At 44.5% G+C, this 24,019-nt stretch overlaps 1 protein-coding gene and 1 pseudogene across 2 annotated transcripts; one reads left to right on the top strand and one right to left on the bottom strand.

Moving 5' to 3' along the window:
• Nucleotides 1–2,249: 2,249 nt before the first annotated feature.
• On the bottom strand, nt 2,250–7,636 carry LOC123062837 (uncharacterized). 2 transcript variants are annotated; one of them, XM_044486511.1, is made up of 6 exons: nt 7,516–7,636; nt 7,202–7,425; nt 5,809–5,919; nt 3,485–5,727; nt 2,850–2,922; nt 2,250–2,706 (listed from the first exon to the last, which is right to left on the bottom strand). In XM_044486511.1, exons 1-6 carry the CDS (start codon nt 7,607–7,609, stop codon nt 2,557–2,559), a joined length of 2,895 nt encoding a protein of 964 aa, XP_044342446.1. In that variant the 5' UTR covers nt 7,610–7,636; the 3' UTR covers nt 2,250–2,556. The 2 variants fall into 2 exon arrangements, with proteins under 2 accessions (XP_044342446.1, XP_044342447.1); XM_044486512.1 differs by lacking the exon at nt 7,516–7,636 and having other exon boundaries at nt 5,809–5,906; nt 7,202–7,244.
• A 248-nt stretch (nt 7,637–7,884) lies between these two features.
• LOC123062838 (probable peptide/nitrate transporter At3g43790) lies at nt 7,885–21,779 on the top strand (annotated as a pseudogene).
• The last annotated feature ends 2,240 nt before the right edge of the window (nt 21,780–24,019 follow it).

The raw sequence follows: 24,019 nt of genomic DNA, 5'->3' as shown, positions 1-24,019 counted from the left end.
AATTATTTAGTAATGTCTTTATGTAAAAGAATCAATCACAATCAATCTCTAAAGATCAAATCTAAATTAATTAATCTTCATAACTTTTGTTTCCTTCTGAATCACGTCCATAACTTTCCTTCCTTGTTTGGGCAGAAACTGTTTGGTATACACGATTAGGAAGCTTCCTATGAGTGTATTAATAGGAAGTATTCTTTTTCTTGATGATTCGTTTCCATGCATGATGATAGTAAATTAGGCCAACATTCACCACTATTTATCAACGTCATCAATCGTATCCATTCCTATCAGTTTTAAGGGAATCTGCTCGCTATGTCTTTTTTAAGGAGATCCGCTCGCTAAGTCGTCGTCGCACGTTATTTTCACAAGCAATTCCCCTAAAAAAAGGCGTGGGTATTGGTAGTTGAACGCCCGCTAGGTTTTCCGCCTGTCCCATCCTCGCGCTGTGCCGCCGCCACCCGCCGAATTTCCAGCCGCCCGAGCCCGTTAACTTCGCCAGCCATCGGGTCGACTGCCCCCGCCCCAAACCCCCATCCCCGAGCACTAGCTATCGCCGCGTTGCCGCCCCAAGCTCCACGCCACCGGGAACGAATCAAGCGCCATCCCGACACCGCCGTCGCCGGCCCAGCACCTCCAGCCTTGCATGGACAGCTTCAATGTGCAGTCTCCTTGCTACCTCACCTTCTGCCAGCGCATGCAGCGGCGGGGTTGGACGCGTGCGTGCTTGTTAGCTTGCTCTCTGTCTTTTGAGGGGGTGAATGCAAAGCAGTCTATTAAGCCTGGCACTATTGCTGAGCTAAATTGACAAAAAAATATTGTAGCCATAGTTGTAGTTTAAGTAGTAGCGAGTTGTCTGATATGTATAAAGAGCCCGTTGCAACTGAGCCCATTGCTAAATTGACAAAAAAGGTTGCCAGTGTCACTTGATATGTATGAGAATATTAAATGTATTATTAACATGATTAATATTGAACTCTTAACCCTAATGTGGCCCCGTTGTAACGCACGGGCGTTCTTCTAGTTTTGATACAGAGGGAGTAGTAACCAAAATATGTTTTTTTTTGTCACGTACTGAAGTTCAAGGTTTAACTTTGTGGCATTCCTTAAAAGAAGCACTTTCCAAGGAAATCAAACAAATGGGTTAATTACGTCGTTTAGCGGCAGTCCACAAAATTATGGGCTACATGTTTAGACTGAATGGAAAATCAATAATGACCGGAACTGATGTAACAAATCACAACATTCGCCATTGGAATTAAACTAATCAAAACCTTACATCTATCAGCCACATAAACATTATTATTTTATGATTGAAATCAACCATCCAGGACCTCCACAGTAGTAGCTGGACCGGTAATCCTTTATAAGAATAACAGTACAATGAAATAACCAGCACACCATATTTGCCTGTATTAGTCATTTCCAGCAGGGGAATTGTTCTCCGGCATACATGAACATCTCAGCCTCTTGGGCACGGTTGCCTGTCTCCCTTAACTAGTCCTCTCCCTAGTAATTTTGTTATACTTCCAAAAAAATCATTGAATAGGCAACCTCCCATGTGTGAACAATTCCCTCAACTTTTCAGTATTTGCAATAAAACCTGAGTGTGCTGTAAAAAATATTCAGCAGGTTGACACTGCCTCCTTCAGAAGGAGATTGTCTCCTAATTTGGCTCAGCAACGGAACACTTTGTCTGTTTCTACTAGTACCGTTCCTCTTGACCCTACTCCTGATGAGATATGGTGGGCTTTTGCCAAGAAATATATTCTTACTACTAAATCCATGTACGAATGTTTGGAGAGTAACATGGCTGGTGGTCATTAGAAGTGGATTAGGGATGCAGAAATTCCATTGAAAATTCAAATGTTCTTGTGGTGGTTCTTCCAAGGTATTGTTCTAACTAGGGAGGTGATACAACCCTCGGTCCCAAACAAGTTAGGGTAGGCCAGAAATGAAACCCATAAGATCTCGCAACCAACTCATGGTTCTGGCACATGGATAGCTAGCTCCCACGCACCCATGTCCATGGCTAGTTCTTTGGTGATACTCCCCTAACTAGGGAGGTGATGAGAACGGGAAATGGTCTGGTAATCCTATGTGCTCATTTCATGACCAGGTTGAAACCTCTCAACATTTGTTGTGTTGTGGCCAATAGGCACAATTGTGTATAGACCTGTTGGTGTTGTCTTTGGAACTTCGTTTTGTCATTAGGTGCCAGATGGTGTAGTGGCCTTTCCTATTGGAAATTGTGACGGTGACTATATGCTTATTTGCCGGAAAAAAATACAGTTTTTTTACATAACCCTATACCCACAACAACAGACTAACAGATAGCAGAGGCTTATGAAGCCCCCTAGTAAGATGTAATGCTTGCAATCTACATGTTTCATCCAGAAGCATGGGGCAGAAGCCAGCATTACAAACTATGTACAGTCTTACAAGATAATGGACAAGAGCTGGCTCGAAGAGGTGAATGAAAGGTTAGGCAAGCATGCCACAATAGCTGCACTAGGTGCCAGATGGCCAGTACCTTTTTGAGGCAAAAGTTGATCAGTACTAGGATCCTGATTTTTTCTTCATATTCCTCCATTTGACTCTCAGATCACTAGCAAGGCGTGACCTGTGAAATGTATCCTTGCCATATTCTAATATCTGAGTCCACGGAATTGGTGCATCATCCTTTGGGGTGAACTTTAACATTGCATCCTGAGTCAGAATAGCCAATGGTGTTATGTTAGCATGCTAGCAAGAACACAACTACATACACGTTAGTAACTAGGAAATTTAGCAAAAGATGGCAGAAGATTTCAGCATCAGTAATGTCAGTTAACTTTCTGGGGTATGCATACCCTCAAAGCTTGCTCTTCTTCTTCTGTCCAACAGAGCTTTGGGCGCCTTCCAGGTGGTGCAAGAGGATGAATGCTGCAAAGACAGATATGGCTCAGTTTCTGAAATTACAAAAACAGACGCCATTACAATGTACACTTCCAAATATATAAAGTTTCACAATAATTGGAAAACATATTCAGTTAACTACACTCTAACTTCACTATCGCATATGTAACTTCATTCTAACCATGAATTCTCAAAAGCTCTTGCGGATTTGAAATTGACCCTGAATAAAGAGGCTGACTTTCCTCTATATCAAATATCATGACATAGAGTGGCAAGTCTGATTAGAGATATAATCTCCTAAAGTTTTGATCATCTTGAAGCTAATTAGCATCATACTATCTACGGTGCTGAACAAATAATAGAAAGTGCTTGTGCAAGAGCACTGGAACTCAGTAAGTTCGGCCTCACAAACATCCACCCTACAGCTTTTTCTTTATCTCAGATCAACTATACAGATTTACTTATCACAAGTCTAAATGAAGATGTTCAATGTCGTTTAATTATAGGTTAACCAGTTAGATATTTTTAAGTACTCCAAAGAATATGATCGGGGAAAGAAGTGCTTATGAAGCTCCTTCTTAACACTTACTAACGCTTGTGTTGATATTGTTTGCTTGATGGTGAAGGCATCTGCTGATCCTGGCATCGCAATGCTTTTTTAGAATTACAAGATACCACTGTCTCCTTTTCTTGGAATCTTGCTTTGTGGTGTCTCATGTTTCGCCAAGGAGGCGACGACCGCTTGCCAGAATTATTTGAAGATGTAGCTTCTATTTCATCGGAACTTTTGGGGTCGTGAGAATTTGTAAGACTGTCATGTTTTTCAGCCTCAACACTCTGGTTGGCAACAGGACTGCATCTATTCTGAGATGAATGTTGCACAGCATAAAATGAATTGCCATTACCATCTTCATGGGCTTCTGCACCTTCCGCAGACTGCTCAACTTGTTTTCTTTTATTTTCGAGTACACAATCTTTATTGGGTGCAATATCACAATTCAGACCAAAAGATGCCTTTTCAGTGATTACGCCCTCAGGACAAGCGCCACTTGTAGCATTTGTTTTCTGCTTCTTCCTCTGCTGACCAGGTTCTAGATCCTTATGAGAAAGATTATATGTATCGGACTGATGGTTACCTTGCCTTTTGGAAGCATCACACCCATTCAGCTGACCCTCTTCAGGATGTACATCACTTGTATCATTTGTTCTCTGCTTTTCCCTCTGCTCACCAGGTTCTTCACCCTTATGAGAAAGGTCATCTGCTTCAGACTGACCTTGCCTTTTGGATGTATTATGCTCATTCGAGTGATCCTTGCTATTGGTAGCTGTTTGCTGTTTTCCAGTAGATTGTTCATGGTGTTCCTTTGGGAATTGCTGTGTGCCAAGGAAAGCAGATAGGTTCTTCCTAGCTTCCAAATATGTTTTTTTAGCCTTTTGATATGCTTCACTAGCTTTAGTATAGAAGCATACAGGGCAATAAAACTGGCCAGAAACATCAAATGTCACTGATGACCCAAAACAGCTTTCATGAGAAACTAATGAGCAGCTGCTACATTTCAGCAACTGGCCATCTTTACCACATGTTATGCATAAATCTTGTTCCGTAAAGCCCTGAGTGGAACCATTGGCATCTTTATCCTGACTACAGGACGGCATATTGAACATCAATGATAGAAGACAAGCGGCTGCAAACCCACTGGGACTGTCATTGGAGCGGTGCACATTTGATGTCGCATTGCAGCAAGGAGAAACTAGAGCAGTCTTCCTACCATAGGATGTATTATTTTCCAAGATGTTGCCGTCATCATGTAGTGCTGGATTGGCTTTGTCAGCAAAACTGACTTCCAGAAGAACCTTATCTTTCTTCTCCTTAAACAATGTAGAAGGCCCTGTGGCATTCTCTTGTAGAAGGTTGGTTTCAGATTTATCTCCTTGAACAGCCCCGTTGCAGCTAACAGAAGGTACAACACCAGCAGTTCGCAGATTCCGTTCATTATGACCAGAATCCTTTTCCACTGTCTCAATCCTAGCACTACCCTCATCCAAAACATGACTTGCTTTCTCACTGCTGTCATGTTGCAGTGAACTCCTTCGAGTTTTTCTGCCATGTAGTTCTGCAATTACGCCTGTACCATCCACAGTAACAAACTCAGGCAAGGATCTTGTTTCAGATGTAGTTGCCAGTAAAGCATCAGTGCTTCTGTCAGAATCTGGAGCCACCGTAGCCTGCATGGTCAATCCTTCATGGCTGAGATTCTTTGATAAATGAATGTTGGTGCCATTACCATGTGATCTCTCTCCATCATTATCATGGAATGAATTTTTGTACTTGTCTCCACAGGATTCTTGTTGAAGAATGGTAGTTGGACTCTTTTCTTGGGACATGGTAGTCTCCGCCGCAACCTGCTTTGACATAAGTCCAGTATTACCTCGAAGCAAAGCAGCACTGCAGGTAGCTGAAGCAGGCTCGGCTGTAATGGGCATGTTTCTATTATCACTACTTGGACTCGTTTGTGCGGATCTGACACTGACACCAACACCAATAGTATCTTCTTGAGGGCGGTCGTAACACCGCATAGATGGTTCATGGAAATCGGGAGTTGGCACCATAGGATCCTTCTGCACATTTCTTGTGAAAGTTTCGCTCACAAAATCGGTTACACTCTCTCGCTGAAGATCAGAACTATCTGTAGGGCACCCATGCCTCTCAGCATTTACATCATGATCCGGGTTGATACTGCACAGCGACTGGTCAATGCCATTGTTCTTGCCACCCTTCTCCACTGGGGGCGGTGGGACCATACACGTGATGTCTGTGTTCACTTCTCTAAGCTGAACATAAAACGAGAAGATTAATCATACGTGAAGCGAGTCTTTTTATTTTCAGTTTTGAGAATAATTTTTTTGACATACCAGCTCAAAAGAAGTTTCTGGTAAAGCCGGTGTCTTGATGCATATAAACTTTTGGATATCCTTGCTAAAAGGCAGAAGCATATCTTTCTCCAAGCTTCCTGAAGTACCAACCTGCAGATATTACATTCATGTAAAGCAAAAAACTCAAAAACATCTGGACACTAGCTAAATAGCAGCATGTATTAGCTACCACAAATTAAAGACACCAGAGCATATGATGATTGTTTCGCCAAGGTACAAGGAGTGGTAATCATAAAAGAGCACCGGATATAACCATTAGAAACATGCATAATTATGTGATGTGCAATATCTAACGGCATCCCTGCTCCTTACACAAGTTAAAGAATTTAAATATTCAACTGTAAAGTGATGCTGTTATGATCTAGGGACATCGTAAACGTATAACTTGCTAGAATACCCTTTGCTGAGGTAATGTCTGTTGGGCGTTGGCACTTGGAAGGACTTGAGACACAATTGCCAAGGGATATATCATGTTTCATATCACAAGAAACATGAGCTCAAATAATAACATCGTCTAGCCTAGCAAGTAGCAAAATTGGTGAACTACAGCACTGGATCAATGAACAACTCATTAGGTACAAGCAGACAAGTTCTCCACAGAGAACATGACATATTAAAGGTGTATGCTTGCTTTCAGCCTCACAAAAGCCCACTACTGTTGACTAAATACCAAAAATGAGATGCCTGTCAGAATTTAGAACGCTGCCATATTTTGAGCCATTGATAAGCACACATTATTACATACTGCAAACAATACGCAAAGTATGCTCTTGTTATGTTCGTGGCTATTGTCACTGAACACAATCACTTCATGAATCAGTGAAAACATAACTCTACCACCTATGGAAGAAATGCAAAACTAAATAACAAGCCCCATCCGTGGAATCAATTGCTCTTGTTATGTTCGTGGCTATTGTCGCTGAACACAATCACTTCATGAATCAGTGAAAACATAACTCTACCACCTATGGAAGAAATGCAAAACTAAATAACAAGCCCCATCCGTGGAATCAATTGCTGATTCGCTGTATAGTGGAGCCCGTCGTCTCCAACTTTTAACTGCAAGGACTACATTTCGGCCACCGGATGAATCAACCTTGAATGAGCATGTTTTGCATTCTTTAAGGAAGGAATTAAGATTATGAGTTGTGGTCTGACTTTGCATCATGATCTGGACAAGATTTAATCTAACTAGCACAATACTTAGGAGCAAATGCAGAGACGGTGTCTTCCATCTTGCTATACTTTTGTGTCTGAACCAAATTTCAATCACTTTACTACACAAGTATTATTCCAGTTATGACAAAAGGTAAACCAAAAATCTGAAGCTATGAACCACCAGAATGCACGTGGTAACAAAAGCACCGCATACCTGTCCGAGCAACTCAATCAGCAATTCCTCGCAAGAGCGTGTGGCATCAACCCTAAGCGTCCCGCCCCCCGCCACCCCCGCCGCCGCCGCCGCGGCCTCGCCCTCGCCATCGCCCTCGCCCGGGCCGGCGAGGGAGACGACCTCCTGCAGGCATCGGAGCGCAACCCGCTCCCGCGTCTCCTCCGGTGCGCCCGCGAGGGACTCCGGCAAGACGCCCACCAGCGCTGCGGAGCACCGATAACCCTAGGTGAGATCATTGAAAGCGTCGAGGTGGTCGGAATAGGCAGAGCGTCCTCTCACGGTGCTGATAATACCTTTGATGAGGGAGAAGTCGAGGGCCTCGTCGCCGGCGAGGGCGTCGGCCACCCAGTGGGCGGCGAAGCGGCAGGCGGAGAAGGGGGTCGGCATTGTGAAACACCCAGAGGAGTTTGAGGGGCAAAACTTGCAAAAAAAAAAATGCTCCACTTCTTTTATTTGGCAGATCAAACGGAGCGCGGCGTCGCGCCCGGCCGCGGCACGGACTGGGCCGTCATTTCGTTACTTTTCTCCGTACGTGGGCTGGCCCAGCAGCGTGAGATTCCCCCCAGGCCCGGCCCTGAGGGAGCGCTACAGCCCATTGGGCCTGGCCGAAACAATTCCGCACAGCGCGGGCAGACAGTTTCGCTGCCCGTCCGTAGAGCCGCCGCCGGCAGCCGAGGTTCCTCGCACAAAAATCAAGCGCTCGATTCTTTCTTCTCCTCATCACATTGACGCTCGCTTCACCCTGGTCGTCAGGCAGGCACGGGCTCGGCGGCGCCGGGCACGCTCCACCGCGACGGCGGCGGCTGATTGACCGGCACTCGCGGCAGCAGATGCACAGTGCGTGTTCCGAACTTTTCTTAATCTTTTTCTCCATTTTAGTAGTACTTCCGATCTCTCCTGGTAATTGAGAATACAGTATGATTCTTAGTTATTGATCGATTAGTTCATCCTAGGCTCTTACCAGTCGATCAAATTTAAGCAGTAGTTTCGCAAATTTAGCGATCGTTCTAATTATCCTGGTGGTAGAGTCGTACCACAATCATCCGTAGCGCCATGATCAAAACCTTGGCGGCGAATCTGGCATGCTGTTATTGGATGCAAATAAAAACCTTGCACGGAAGAAATAGGCATGCATGGCAGTGCCTTCTTATTTCTTTGTCTGGTCATTGACCAATATACAGAGAGGTTCTTTTAGAATTGAAATACTTTTCTGAGAGTACGCAAATTGCATGTAATAGTTTATATATATATATATATATATATATATATATATATATATATATAAAGAATTATAAGTATAAGGCGACTACCACTCGCTGCGAATAATAAGCATAGCACAAGCTCACATCCGGCTAGTCAAACGGCGGCCCCCCACGACAACACAAACTACAACACAAAAGAGCCTACCCAAAACCGAGAACCTCGTTGCGTCTCGATCGACATCGTTCTCCTCCGAAGAACATCAGCTCCTGTCAAGCTTCTCTTGTCGACGCACCATCCCCCTTGATGCCTAAGGAGGTGGCAAGAGATTGGCAGGACTCGATCTGACCCGAGGAAGGTACCGTCTTGGATTCACCATCCGGAGAAGAACACGATCAAGACAACGGCGAACACCGGAGGAGCACAACATAGGAACTCCATGTCTCCTAGCACGATGTTCCCAACAGAAGGACAATGTCGAAGACGCCGCCATCATACCGATCCAGCATCGAATCGAGTCTTTTGCCCAGAGACAACTGCCAACACCAAGCAAGCGAGGGAAATGGCAACACACTCAGCGACGCCTCCAGGGAGGGAAACGACACCCACGGGTGCCATCATCGCCGACCCAGCCAAAATAGAACAAGATTTTCATCCGTAGTGTCGTGCATCTCCACTCCTCCAAGGTTTCAGGCAGCACTGCCCAAGATGCCTTATCCTCCACAGCAAATTGTCATCGAAGCCGTGCAGCAATGGACCTCCCCCACCCACACTGTCGAGATACCGCGACCTAGACCACCACCGACAACTCATACGAGGAGCAACCACAACCAGCCATGTTGTGCCAGGGCCAGATCCACCGTGTCGGCCTTCACACCCACACCAGGGACTGCCACCAGTTCGGATCTGACCAGCAACACCGACCAGACCCCGACGCGAACTCTCTCGAGGCAACATCGAGACGCCCCTCACATGGAGGCAGCCGACGGCCCGCTGCCCGCCAGGATTTTTCCTGGTCGGGCCTCCTCGGCGCCGCCACCTCCACGGCGCCGCCACCTCCACGGCTAAGCTCGTGCCGCCGCCACGAGCAGTGCCAGCGCACCACCCTCCTCCATCGCCCCGCCGCGCTCCCCCCTTCGCCCCTTATCTCTTCATCATCGTCGGTTCCGTTACTTGTGGTATTCGTTTAGAATCTTGTTGACCCTACTCGCTTACTCCTGTTTTTCTTATTTCTTTTTCAACATAATTAATTAGCACTTTCTTGAAAGAATGGGGTTCTCTCTGGGGCACACGCGCTCTTCCTTTTTGAGAAAGATGGGCTTGTTTTTTGTTCAATAAGTTCTATTGCTTTGACACATTTAGTATATAACATAATATATATAAGAAAAGTATTAAAGACAGAGGGCATTCTGTTGTACAGCTACTTTGCTATAGTTACAAAGGTAACCGGTAGGTGACTGTTGAATCGCCAGGAACCACCGTCCCGTCGAGCTCCCCGCCGTGCTCCGACGGCCATCACCTCAAAACGTGCCGCTGGCCACTCCACCACCATGGCAACCTTGGAGACGCCCGCTCCACGTGAAGGGAGGCCATCGAGGGGGCTCAGCCACCACCGCCGCCTTCATCGACCGAGTGTGGCCACCGGCGGCGGCAACAGCGGGAGGGGAGGGGATCTGAGGGTCTCCTCGACCTAGGGTTTGGGAGGCCCCCGGAGCCGCACACGCATGCGACCCAGGAGGCGTGGGTGGCCAGATCCTGGCGCAGACTTTTTGACCAAAACTGGAATACTCGTGTATGTAATGTTGCACCCATTAGAGTGAGACTTTTTTTTGCGCAATTTCATTACTCTCCCATGTTCATCATGTCATTTACCCACAAATTGTCAGTTGTTTTATATCACTATCTGAGGCTATTTCTCTTGTGATTTTCTATAGTAGTTAGAGTTGTATGGTTTTGAAGAATATTTCTTTAACAAATTCAACTCATGCAAGTCTCCATGTATACTGGAGTTTGCAACTGAACCGATCTCCGGTACCAGCTTCTTCCATGTGCAATAAAGTTTCCAGCTCAACTGATTCAAGTGAGTGAATTGTAGAAACCATCGACATTAAAGGTTAGGATCGCAGAAACGACACTTCTACAATTTTATGCCAAAAAGCACTAATTCTGAAGCTATTTTTTTGCAAAAACACTAGTCCCCATTTAGGCTCTTTTGAGCGAGATTATGATAGGTGGGTCCCGCTAGACAGGGATGCCATGGCAAAAAAAATCAATTACATCCCGATACAATTTTATTTTGCAAAAGTACCTCGTCTCCCACCGGTCCGGTGGCGGACACCGGCGGCCACTCCCTCCCTGTGCGTGGCCGGCACAATTGTTGCTTGCTCCGGCGGCGGGGCACACAGGGGAGGCCCGACATGGTCGAGGACAGACAAAAACGACGAGGATCCGGCAGTGTTGTCGGTTAGGACGGCTGGGCAATGTAGTGCCGACAGGGGTTCTTCTGGTGCTTGAGGGCCAGCTGCAGCTGCTTGCGCCGCCACGCGGTAGACGAGCGACCGCGCCCGCCGGATCCGGAGGGGCGAGGGGTGGAGGCCACAACGATGGCCCAATGTCTGGCTTGCGATAGCGGGGCCCGATGCGGTCGAATCTGGGGGAGGGAGGGGCGGGGCGGACCGGGGAAGGAGGGCGGTCACATGAGCGCATATAGGCTTGTCAATGGCGGGGGCAGTGGCTTCCGGCGGCGGGGCCTGCCGGGGCTGCGCGACAAGTGAAGAGTCGTGTCAGGCAGGGCAGTGAGCATGCAGGGGGTTGGCTGTTCTCTTTTCTTTCTTAAAAAAATGACCTTATCCTCCTAGGTTCTTTTACAGTTTAGTCCCTGCAATTTTGTCTATTTGCTATCCATTATTTCGTGTCATGTCACCCTGTCCGGTGGGACCCACCTGTCATAATCATGCTCAAAATGGCCTAAGCGGACGACTAGTGTTTTTTGCAAAAAAATAGCCTCAGAATTAGAGGTTTCTGGCATAAAACTGTAGAAGTGTGGTTTCTGCAACCCTAGCTTTCAATGTCGATGGTTTCTGCGATTTACTCAATTCAAGTTGATGCGTAGTTGAGCACTATAACAAATTAACCAGTCATCTATTTCTTCTTTTCATTCATTCCAGGTGTTACGTGATCGGTTTTGATTTTTCCACAATACCTAAACGTCGGTTGCCTAAAAATCCAATTTAGGTTAGTCGATTTTCGCCAGAAGGAAGCAGGCGCCGGAGGAAGGGAAGAAGCCGCCGAAATGGAGGAAGAAGCTCGGTGGCAGGCTACCGCATCATCTATCTTAGGGTGGGGGTGGGGTGGTGCAAGTTCGCCGGAGAAAAACCGGTCATCGCTGGGGCTAGAGGGATGTCCGAGGCAACTGAAGCACGGTGATAGGAGGCGGTTAAGGAGAGGGCAGGGCAGCCAGGCTGGCACGGGAGCGTCGCGGGTCGCGGGTGGCGGAGGACGGCAGCTAGGCCGGTAGTACCCATGACGGTTTCACGGAAGAAAATGAACCAGAGATGTGGTTGGAGGTTGACGAGAACAATCTGGCTGCTCATTTTGCATTTGAGGAGGGCTGAAACGAATCGACTGATCCAAATTAATTTTTCAGTCAACATTACCCGTAGCTAGTCCCTAGTTTTTCAGACACAACGCCTCCACTTTACACAGCATGCTCCATGATTATGCACACGCACGCCAAAATCATTCTTCAAAATCCACTTTCATTCATCCGTTTGAGGATTGTGCTTCGGTGCCTTAAGGCACCTGTCTTTGTGCCTATGACATGTGGGCCCAACAACCTGTTGGGCCCACATGTCATAGGCATAAAGCTGTTAGGCCCACATGTCATAGGCACAAAGGCAGGTGCCTTTACGGCACTGAAGCTGTGTCCTCAGTTTGAATGTTGACACTTGAAGGGCACCAATCCACACAATTGCACCTTCATTCATCACTCCGAGTGTTGACACTGGGATTCCATTTATTTACATAATAATTTGCTATACTGGTATACTACATATCTATTGAATCTGACACAACTCAGGCGGTGGTAACATCTCTGAATGTTAACAACCTATACTACACAGAGACTCTGTACACCGTGTTTGTCGGAATTGAAGACCTCGAACAGCCTGCATATAATTGTAGGAGTAGTAGGCTTGGCTGGCTCTCCGCCGGGGGACTGTTGCGGTGGCGTGCCCTTTGCTGCCGCTTCCGCGGGGGACGGTGAGCAGGTCGTGGTGGTGGGGAATCCAGCGGTGTGCCCAACGGTGGCCGCTTCGGCGAGCGACGGGAGGAGGTCGCGGTGGCAGCTGCCGCCCCTCGCAGGTGACAATCTACGTCCTCTCGCTGTTGAACAGCCTAACGACCTGTGTTTCCCGTACGTACACCTTGTGTTTCATGCGCGGCTGTGTTTTGGGGGATTAGGATTTAGGAGGTGCTTTGAGATGTGAGTTAGGGATGACGTACCTATCAACACAACGATCCGTAGCGTCATGATGAAAACCTTGGCGGCGAATCTTGTACACGATTATTGGATCCAAGTGAATCCAGTGGATTCCATTCACTAATTTTGTATTTTTGTCTTTGTCGCTTCTCACAGATAAGGTAGCTGGCGTCATCCTCTAGCTCTAGCTTCGCTCCATTTGCTGGCCGATCCAATCTGTCTCCCAGGCTAGCACACCGAGGCAGGCTGGCCGTTGAGTCCAAAAACTTTGATTGATTTCCCGAGGAAGACAACGCACACGTAGAGAAAAACAAGGGGAAATGCTGGAGATGGCCATTGCCATGGCAGAGAGGCGAGAAGGTTATAAGTTGTAACCCTCCACAAGGATTTGGGAAGGCGAGAGAGAGAAAGAGAGAAGATAGAGAAAAATGAAGAGCGGTCACGTCCTCTTGTGTGGTAGCCCAGGGTGGAAGAGGCAGCCAAACAGGATGAAAGAGCCGAGTCGGTCGGAGGAGGCCGTATCAAGTTTGGAGACGAAGAAGCAATGTATGTGCATAAGCTGTTCATCCTGTTCGTTGCCTCTTTGCCTCTGTGTTTTTTAGAACATGCATTTTTTGTTTCGACAAGATATCTCCCGTGTGTTGAGTCTTGGCTGGTTTCTCCGTCTGGTCACATGCATGCATGCATGCAGCATTTTCTACTAGGTCCACGTGCAAAAGATTAAGAACCATCAGGCGAGGCAACGTGTAATTTTTTGACAGTAGAGCACGGCTAAATATGTCATGGAGATCGTACAAATGCAGAACACTCTCAGTAGACTCAACTGAAAATAGCAGGCCGAGCTAATCCAAAGTTCCTTTCTTGTCCATCAGACGAGAAGAGCGAGGCAGCTGCTGCGATGGCGGTTGCGGCGCCGCCATTGTTGAAGGGAATGAAGCTTTGCAAGAAGGGGTGCCCCGGGTGCAGGCTGGATGAGATCAACAAGACCAAGACAGGCATCCCCTACCTCAACTTCTGCTACATCTGGATCGTCTGCCTCTGCTCTAGTAAGTGTAAACCACTCCATTTCGTTTGTGTTTCTTGGCTCTGCATGGGACGAACGTTTCTTACGTAGTTGCTCTTTCATTAACAAAAAGCTACTGAACTAGTAGCACTCTATATTTCCATTGCATGGTTGTGGTCATATTTTATTAGCTATAAAAATAAAAATTCGTCCGTTCCAAAATATAAGCCCCTGTGGATCGTGTAGCGACTGGGAAAGGCTTTTGCTGAAAAAGCACGTCACTCCATCACCCCTACCCGGGACGGGATTCAGCCACGCCAACAGCGGGGTACTTGGAAAATCAACTCTCTCCCTCAAAAAAGAAATGAGACCTCAGATCAAAGATGGAGGGCATCATTGTGGTGGTATGCTACTGCCTATACTGGCCATCCCAAAAATGCTTCCCCTGGTCGTTGGCAGATACGATGACAATGTCAGCGATAGAGGTGAGAGGGACATGTTCACACTGAACAGATCGATGTGGATGTGGAAAGGAAGAAAATCAACTGATGTTCTCGCGTACTGAAGGCGATGCTAAGAAGTATTGACATATGCAAAGTTCGTTACTATAGCCATCAGGAGTATTGCAGGTGTATCACCACATTGCCCGATAGAGTCGGTTGCTCTCATGATGAAACGGTTAAGAGTCATGTCTTTGTTTTTTTTTTTTTTTTTGGATGGACGACGCTGAACTTTGTGTAGATGGACGACGCTGAACTGTGCCCAATAGAGTCTGAACTAAGTGTATGTTCTCATGTTAGTCGTGTCATAGTCAGTTTGTGTGTATCGATGAGAAAATAAATACCAACGTAAAGATAGACACACAACAATTAAGTTAAGTGTGTGCGTGTGCGTGTGCGTGTTGCTTGCGTGCGTGCGTGCGTGTGTGTTTGTGTTTAGTCTATATGCCCAAAACTACTAGTCCAGACGACGGGTCATGTCCGGTCGGCGAGTACAATAGTGTCTTGGGCCATATACAATGCAAGGTGTTTATGAAAATAAATTGATTTTTTCTTCAAGCATCGGTGCTTATTTGTAAGCACATACGCTTACTTAGGAACCTCTGCCATCGAAATAAGCATCGGAGAAAAATAATAATTTATTTTTACAAACACTTTTCTAAACACCTTGCATTTTCATGGTCTTAGTTTTGTATACCGTGTGTCGGCCTGCACGCAAGGATTTGTCCTTGTACTATTATGTAGGCAGTAGGTACATGTTGTTACTGTCTCATGATCGGCCTGGACAGGACTTTAGGAGGTAGTCCCAAACATGTGTCCTTATCATTTAATTATTGATTTTTGCCTATACTCTTACAATTTATTTATATAAATCATATATATGTCACCTTCTTAAACAAATTTAAACATATCCCTCTTGTTTGTTTTTGTTCAAACTACATCAAACTAGGTCAACGCTCCCAAACTAATACCTTGTTTTCTTTTGTCCTTCCAGCACTACCAATTCATTCATTGTTCTACAAACTAATACCTTGTTTTCTTTCTGTCTTTCCAGCACTACCAATTCATTCGTTGTTCCCCTATCTATACTTTATGGTATGCAGAGATGTTATAGTTTGCAACATTTATCTCAATGATATCCATTGAAGTTATTGTTTAAATTTGTACACCTAACGCTGACTAATTGTATGCTGAATTTTGCTATGGTGCAATAGATTAGAGACTTGAAAGTCGCAAAGCAAGAACAAGATATCGGGTTCTTTGCTGGTTTTGTCGGTGAGCATCGCCCCTACTCATGGTTTGACAACAAAGGAAGAAACGAGAAGGAAATTAAATACAAGTACACTAAGTAGAGTAGTAGACTTTGATAGCCTTATGTGACAACGGTTATTTTTTATTAATAATGACTGACATTATACTCTCTGTGTTTAGGGGCTACTTACTTCCTTGCAAGAACTATTACTGTTGTGCCATGGGGCATGTTTGCTGACAAATATGGGAGGAAGCCTTGCATTGTGATCAGTATCCTCTCAGTATATGGCAGATTCATGCATAGTATGGAAATATATTTCTCTCCTATCAATTAAATCGAAGTAAATCTTATTCTACTTCTATTTCAGGATCATATTTAACACCTTGTTCGGCCTTAGCATGACTTACTGGATGGCAATTGTAACTAGGGGGCTACTTGGGTTACTTTGTGGTATACTAGGACCAATCAAGGTAATTTATTGATTGTGCAGCTACTATGATTAATTAAGAAAATGATACTTAGATGTTGAACTCTCATGGTTGCGTATGCATTCCCTAGGCCTATGCTTCGGAAGTCTGCAGGACAGAGCACCAAGCTCTTGGAATTTCTCTGGTAAGAATAGTTCATCTTTTTTTTAAGAAACCACCAAGAGCCCTAGCTATTCATTAAGAAGAAATACAGGAGAGTCCGGACCCCAAAACCACACAATCCTCGGTAATTAAAACTTGATGAAACCACACAAACCCTACCCAAAACTAGGTATGTAGCAACGCCAACCAACCACAACCACGGCTTCTTCACCAATGGGTAGAGAATCCAAAACAAAAAGGAAGCAGAAATGAACCCTTCCACCATCACAGAAGATGGCAAGCCCTGACACCTCTGCTAATGTAGCTCACACAACCTTACACCCAAAGGCGATGATCTTCCGCCAATATTGCCTTGCCTGCCACAAAGGTTTGCCACTCCAAAACAATGTCTCCAAGAAGTACGTCACATTGATCATGACGCTACTACCCAAATCGGCGAAGTCAGGTTTGGGACTTCACCAGAAAAGAGACCCCAATGGGTGGATGAGCATTAGGTCCATGACAATCACATCAGGTGCCACAACCGGCACTGGGTTGTTGCAAGGGTAGTCTACCACACCACTCACTAGATGCACCGCCTCGCTCTTCCCAGCAAAAGGCGTCCCCGGTGAAGAGTTGCCTCCCACCCCCATACCATCACGCCAGATATATGCTCCGAAGTGGCCTCGCAAACGGCCGAGGGTGTTTCCACCTTGAGTTCATTCGCTCATAGTCAAAATGAAACATTGCACACTCTACAAGTCCTACAACCCAAACTGCGTATGAAGACTACCCGCGGACCTTGATTGTCAATTAAGACCTAGGTTCGACTCCTTATCCATGTGTGTTGACCTATCCCATGAGCCGAGTGGATGACCCTAATGCCCATAAGGCCGAGAGCCACCACCCTACAGTGACGAGCCATGACACTACTTCCTGGATCTACTATCATGTTGAGTGGGCCTTTTCCTAGTGCAACTGTGTTGCCTTGGAATCTTCTGCTCCTACCAGCGAGGTCTCATCCAACAACACCTTCATGTATCCCACCCTTTACAAATCTAGATGGGTGGGGGCAAGCTCGCTCGCTCCAGATCCAAAAGTGTTGGAGCATCCCCATCCAAAAGCGTACATAGTGGAACACTAGGAGGGGAGGTATCCAAGTCCATAGAGGAAACCACGCTACCAAGGGCCCATAAATGTCACACCACCGACATCCACACCACTCACCATGCAACTATTGCTCCTATATAACCGTCAATTCTTAGCTACACACCGATGCCCTCACCTCCCACTCCCCCTGACTACGAGAAGACACCATCTGGTAATTCAGAGCCACCATCCTAGCTCACTGCTCTGCCATGCGATAAGTGTTGGGTAGAGCCCCACCCCTTGGGAAGACTATAAGATTGTCACCGTTGCCATTCAAGGCAGCGACAATGGTAGTGAGGGTCTGTCATGGGGAGGCCGGTGGCGTTGGAGGGGGGGTTGCCCATGTTCGCCCCAAGCGAGCTTAACAGGTTTGGGGGTTGGAAAAATGTTGTGATTCTGAACTGTTTGCCTTTTCGTTTTGTGTTTCTGGTTGTCTATTTTTATTTACTTGAAGGCTTAGATTATAATGCTTATATCATTGTAACAACTATACACGTATGTGCGACACTATATGTAGGTTACATCTTCGCGAGCAATAGCTTTTGTTATTGGACCAGCCATCGGAGGATTTCTTTCCCAGGTGAGGATCAATCCACTTTCAGTAGAAATATGGAAAAAAATCCTTGTGTAGTTAATGTTTCATTTTAAAAACTAAGGGCAAGTTAGATCCAGAAGCATAGAGGAGATGTTGAATATGGCAGTCCTAGAAGGTCATTACTACATAACTCATTAATAATCAGCTACAAATGTATGCATCCATAATCTATAACTTAAAATAATAAATACTATACTAGTTGGTGCAAAAATGTCAACACCCACAAATAAGAAACACCGCTTTCCCAGTCGCCCATGGGGGGCCCATGAGAAACTATGGCTTCCCCTAGCAAGCCACCACTAGCCACCATTGTATCCTCTCACCTTCACTCATGAGCCCGGTAGGCATATGGACCCTCCTTCCTTGTCCTTCGCCCTCATTGGTCGTGTGCGGGAGATGCGTGGAGATAAGGATGTGAGGATATCGATCAGCGCAACGCTTATGGATCATAAAGGCGACCATGACATGAGCATCCATTAATGGGTAGTGGAGAACGCAATGTTCCGTGATTTCGGCAATGGTGAACAACATGTTATTTTTGTAGGTTGCAACGTAGGGTGTGTCTTGTGTTGGTTGGCTCCTTCTAGTTTGATTGAATTTTGCACTTCTCATATCAAGGCCCTTCAACAAGACATTTGGCAATCTCACATGTGTACCCTTTCGTCGGCATCAGCTAGTGTTTGGGTAACTTGCGTCATCCACTAGGCGGATCGCGGAGTGATGATGGCAATTATCAAATGAGGGAGTGCTAGTTAAGACATGGTGTGGTGGTATAGTCTTTGATTGGATCCAATCCAGCAATGGTGGCATTGAGGTCTTAGTCGGCAATTGAAGTACTCCCTCTGATCCATATTACTTGCCATTCAAACGGATGTATCTAGCACTAAAATACATCTAGGCACATCTGTTTGAGCCACAAATAATATGGATAGGAGGGAGTACTTGCTATCTTGGTGAAAATCTAGGCTTGGCTATTTAGACCAACTAGATGACACTCTTCAACATTTTCTACCTGAGAGTGTGACTATGGGGTACCGATACATGATTCTTGGATGAAAATCTAGACTATGTCAGTCGTATCCCCTGATAGAGTTATCTCTGTGAAAACTATGCTCCTCTACTCATTGATGTTTAGAATTTCTTGTGTGCAAAGAATCTCTTGGTAGCCCTGACGTATGGGTAACAAGGAACTTGCTTTGGCATGTATTTGTGTTCGGCAATATGCCATGATGTGTTTTTTCTTCTTTGTTTTTTTAGTTTGTGAGGTTTCTAATTGTGGCTATATGTCTCCTTGGTTGATCTCGAACTTTCATATCATGGTTGTATTATAAAAATTGCAAGGTTCAGAAACGCTTTATTCTAAGTGGGTTTTAGCTGAATTCATATTTAATGATTTAAAGTAATAACTGTTTGGAAGGATGGACATAATCTCTCCCTTTCGAGACTTTACTCATGTACACTGACTAGCATTGAGAATTCTCTATCTTGTATCAGCCTGCAAAGAAGTATCCCAATATTTTTTCAGAGAAATCCATATTTGGAAGGTAAATTATTACTCATACTATTACAATGATATAAATATTTGCATCATTTAGACCATAACATATCCTTTCAGTTACATGTACCTTTAGGTTTCCATATTTCCTCCCTTCCTTCGCCATATCAGTTTTAGCGGCAGGAGCATGTGTTGCGTGCATTTGGCTTCCGGTATGCCCCTTGCCCTGTAAATCTCTCTATGATACATTCTCTCCCTTGAATTCCTACTTAAAAATTATTTTCTTAGGAAACTTTGCACATGCACCATGATGACAATGTAGAAGCCATCGATACAATGGAGGCACAAGTTGTTGATCCAAACATAGTAAATGTGAAAGGTATACAATCTAGATCGGGGAGATTCGCATCTACAATGAGCCTGTTAAAGAACTGGCAATTGATGTCAGCAATTACCCTCTACTGTGTGTTTTCTCTCTATGATACCGCTTATATTGAGGTAAATCTATATTTATGTATCTTCAACATATTCAACAACATTTCAATATGAAAAGATGCACGTGTTAATATTATCTATATACTATAGCTAACCATTCAATTGGGGAACTCAAGAAACTTCACGTGTTCATTTTCTATGTAAATTCCATGTTCAGATATTTTCACTCTGGGCTGTGAGCAGCAGAAAATACCGGGGACTAAATTTTACATCTGAGGACGTTGGTACTGTGCTAGCTATCTCGGGTATGTGAAGTTTCTTTGCATTGAATAGTATGTTGATTGTGAAAGAGAGACATGGTCAGCGACAAAATGAATGAAACAAATACGTACATAAGTAAACTGACTACTTTACACATTACATGTAGCAGTTGTTTTGAATTCTTTACCTTATGATCATCTTCGCTTGATATTGTAGGTATTGGTATTTTTGTATATCAACTCGTGGTTTATCCATTCCTGCCAAGTATGCTGGGTTAATCAAGCCATTCCGTTCTGCAGCGGTACGTGAGAAGAACATTTTATGTTGAGATACTTCTTTAATATCACAAAACTATTGTACAATACTAAATGCATGTGTGTTTTTCCAGGTATTATCTATACTACTTGTTGCAACATATCCATTCATAGCCAACCTATATGGTGTGGAGCTCAAAGTACTCATCAATATAGCTTCGCTTCTAAAAAATATGTTTGCGGTAAGTTCACTTATATGATCAAAGCAAAACTATTAATATATTATTATTTTTGATTCTTCACTGGAAGTGAAAGTACAAATTAGGGGTGTTCATTGTTGGGTTAAAAAATACATACAAACCCATCCTATAAAAATATTTTAGTTACCCTACTATACAAATATTTTTGGTTCTATACGCGTATGTATACTATAGAAAAGTAAGACGAGAGGTGGGGGTGAAAGCTTTGATCTTTTTTAAACCAAAATCTTATGCAAACATGTTGGTCATCTTGTTGCAGACGCAAGAAGATCAACCATATTTCCCTTTTCAAAAAGAAAACTAATAATTTGTTGATTACAATTTTTGGGAGGCTTGGAGAATCCATATTCAAGCACCCTAGTACAAATGAAATAAAATTACCCTTATAGAAACAAGGCCGGTGGAAAGTGGCTTAATAGATAATCAGTCATGAACATATTTTCATGTTTATCTTAAATGAAACAGGCAACGATTACGACTGCGTGCAATATTCTGCAAAACACTGTGGTGGTATGTAGTATAACTATCATATATACCTGCAATTGTATTAGCCTCATGGCATTTTCTTTGAGCCACTTTCACTATGTTCTAAATTCTTTGATGGAAAAATGTATAGAGGCAAGAACAAAGGGGTGTTGCAAATGGTATCAGTGTTACTTTGATGTCAATCTTCAAAGCAGTAGGTCCAGCAGCAGCAGGAGTTCTGTAAGTACAATGTTTCTTTTCTTTTATGAGATCCCTCTAGTTCCTTCTTTGCTAAGTGTGTTTCCTAGCCAATTAACTGTATTTCTTTCCTCCTGTAGGTTTTCATGGGCTCAGAAGAACACAACGGGGTTGTTCTTACCAGGTAAACACACTCTTTTCCAATCCATACTAATTGCATTTGCCTTTGCTTTTAACCTGAATGGAATCGGGTACATATTATCAAGAAATACACTTATTTTATTTATCATGTGACATGCAGGTGACCAGATCCTTTTCATATTCTTGAATATGGTGGCAATAATTGGACTCTTGATGACGTTCAAGCCATTTTTCTCACTGCCGAGTGCGACAAAATAACGACCCCACAATTATGTACATTTAGAAGGTGTTTGGTTTGCCATTGTTAACGTGAAAATAATAAGAATCTCATTAGAGGACGGTACTAGTCATTGAATGTTCTTAATGTTAAAGCAAAGCTTTACTACGTAATCACAAAGGACATCAACGCTAGCTAGTACATCGTCCGCCTAGGTACAATAGTCAACATGATTCGTATGGCACAAAGTTGGTCCATCTCAGAGGCCACAACATTGGGACCTCTCCGACAAGAAATAACAAAACATGAGGCAAACCAAAGTTTCAACTAGACCTTAAGGTATTTAATTTGAGTAGCCACCGTGTATGAGTCAAATATCTTGCTATTAAGAGCATCCATCCCACCACGTTGCGAACTGCACTGATGGATGTCACCATGTTGATTGCTTCCTCCATCACGCATAACTCGACTATGAATGGGTCATGGACAAACTCCCGGCAGTTTTCTCTCGTCTCAATCACGACATGAGAGTGATCCTTCGCCACGACACTCTATCCACCCTTGTTTTGTCCCATCAACATTGATATTCAACGTTTGAGCATCAAGTGCCTCCAATTTATCCCGATGCTCATTATTTGCTTGCACATGGGTATGGAAAAATCTCCAAGGCTTCTGCACATGAACATCTCACCTGGTATGCAATCACAGTGACTATTGCTCCTTTGATGTCGCGAGGCCACCACATATGCGCATTTTCTAATGTTGCACACGACTAGCTTAAAAAATCTATATGGATTAACAACCTCTCAAAAAACTATATGGAATAATAGCTCCGAGTGGAGCTATTGAGACCATCATGTGGACCCATGATATGTCCACCGACACTAGGGAACGATCCCCATGTGTCCATCCTTACAATGATACAGAGAGATGGGGAGAGGATCAAAATTGATGTGAAAAACATGTCCGGGCGGTCTCATTTCTTCTCCACATATTGGGGCATGTTTGGGGGAGTCTAAACATATGGGGCAGGTTCGGAAGACCCATTGCACGGACGTCTTTGTGTCTAGACATGTCCGAATTGTCCGTCTAAATATACAAGAAAGTTTTGAGGAGCGCCCTTAGAGATGCTATGAAAAAAGAGGATCCAGCATGGAGGCTAATAGGTTCTCCATAAGCTCACTCGAGGGGAGATTTGATGCCACTTGTGGCTGTCGACACAAGATTCGGACTTATGTATCCCTATAAACACTAAAGTTTGAGTGGAGAGGGATAATTCAGTCCAAAAAAACTATATGGTATGTGTGTTTGTTTGTGAGTCTTCATTGTTCTGTGTATTTAAATTTTTTTGTGTGTTTTTAGCTTAGTTTATATTGTTTCCTATTTTCTTTCATAATTATTAGATAAAACATGCCTTGTGGGTGTCTTTTAGAAAAAACAGTGATGACTCGATGACAAAATACTACATTGAGACAGTTGGTTTAGTCTGAGAAGATGACCCCCATGGTTGTAGCATCATTGTCCTGCAGGGTTCAGTTGTAATATGTGAGGAGCAGGTGTCTCTTTTTTGCAAAAAGGCCAAAGCTCATGTATTAATTAGCACAAACCCTTAGAAAAACACCTTTACGGAAAAAGGAAAATACACCCAAATACTTGGGGTGATGCAACCTTCTTCCTCCTACATCTACCTGCGGCACACCGTGAGCAAGCCCATTGTTGGCTCTGGGACTTCGTCCCAGCGGAGCAAACTTGTTTAAACCCAGAAGATTGCAGAAGCAACAGCCGGAAAGTTGTTGTTGTAGACTAGACGTTGGCGCCTATGATCTGCGTAGCAGAGAGACATCTTGTAGAAGAAAATGACGAAGAGGGCCAGTAGAACGCCCCAATTTTGGCAAGACGGAGTCGGGGAATACAAACCTCACATGCTCTTTGACGAGGATCGAGACTGACTAACCTTTGTCGATTAGAACTGGAGTCAGAGGACCAAAACGAACAACCACATTGTCGGCTTCGCAGGACAACGCGACCGGGACAATCCTGTAAAAAAAATGTAAGACATGAAGAATCAGATCTGAAGACACGCCTGCCGGTGATATGATGAAGTATCGTCGGAACGAGGACCGGTTGGGAAGACCTTATTCCATACCGGCCGTGTTGGTCATTTGGTCGGATTATGCTCTATGTGTTGGTCATTTGACTGAATATACCACATGTTCCTCCGTGCGTGCAACTTGTTCTTGAAGGTGGAGAAGAAGAGCTTCATCCTCATGCGTTGTTGGTTGAAATTCAATGGGCAACCCAAGTGCAACTATCAATTATCAAT

This window comes from Triticum aestivum, chromosome 3A (assembly GCF_018294505.1).
Source record: "Triticum aestivum cultivar Chinese Spring chromosome 3A, IWGSC CS RefSeq v2.1, whole genome shotgun sequence".
NCBI classification, from domain to species: Eukaryota; Viridiplantae; Streptophyta; class Magnoliopsida; order Poales; family Poaceae; genus Triticum; species Triticum aestivum.
This window is presented reverse-complemented; position numbering and strand designations above follow the sequence as displayed.

Bases quoted from the DNA above. Each gene is read 5' to 3' on its own strand.
- LOC123062837 (XM_044486511.1), bottom strand. From the start codon at position 7,609: ATGCCGACCCCCTTCTCCGCCTGCCGCTTCGCCGCCCACTGGGTGGCC. The intron at 5,920-7,201 runs GTATGCGGTGCT...TAATATCTGCAG, and splicing joins TGATTGAGTTGCTCGGACAG to GTTGGTACTTCAGGAAGCTT. The intron at 2,707-2,849 runs GTATGCATACCC...ATTCTGACTCAG, and splicing joins AAGAAGAGCAAGCTTTGAGG to GATGCAATGTTAAAGTTCAC.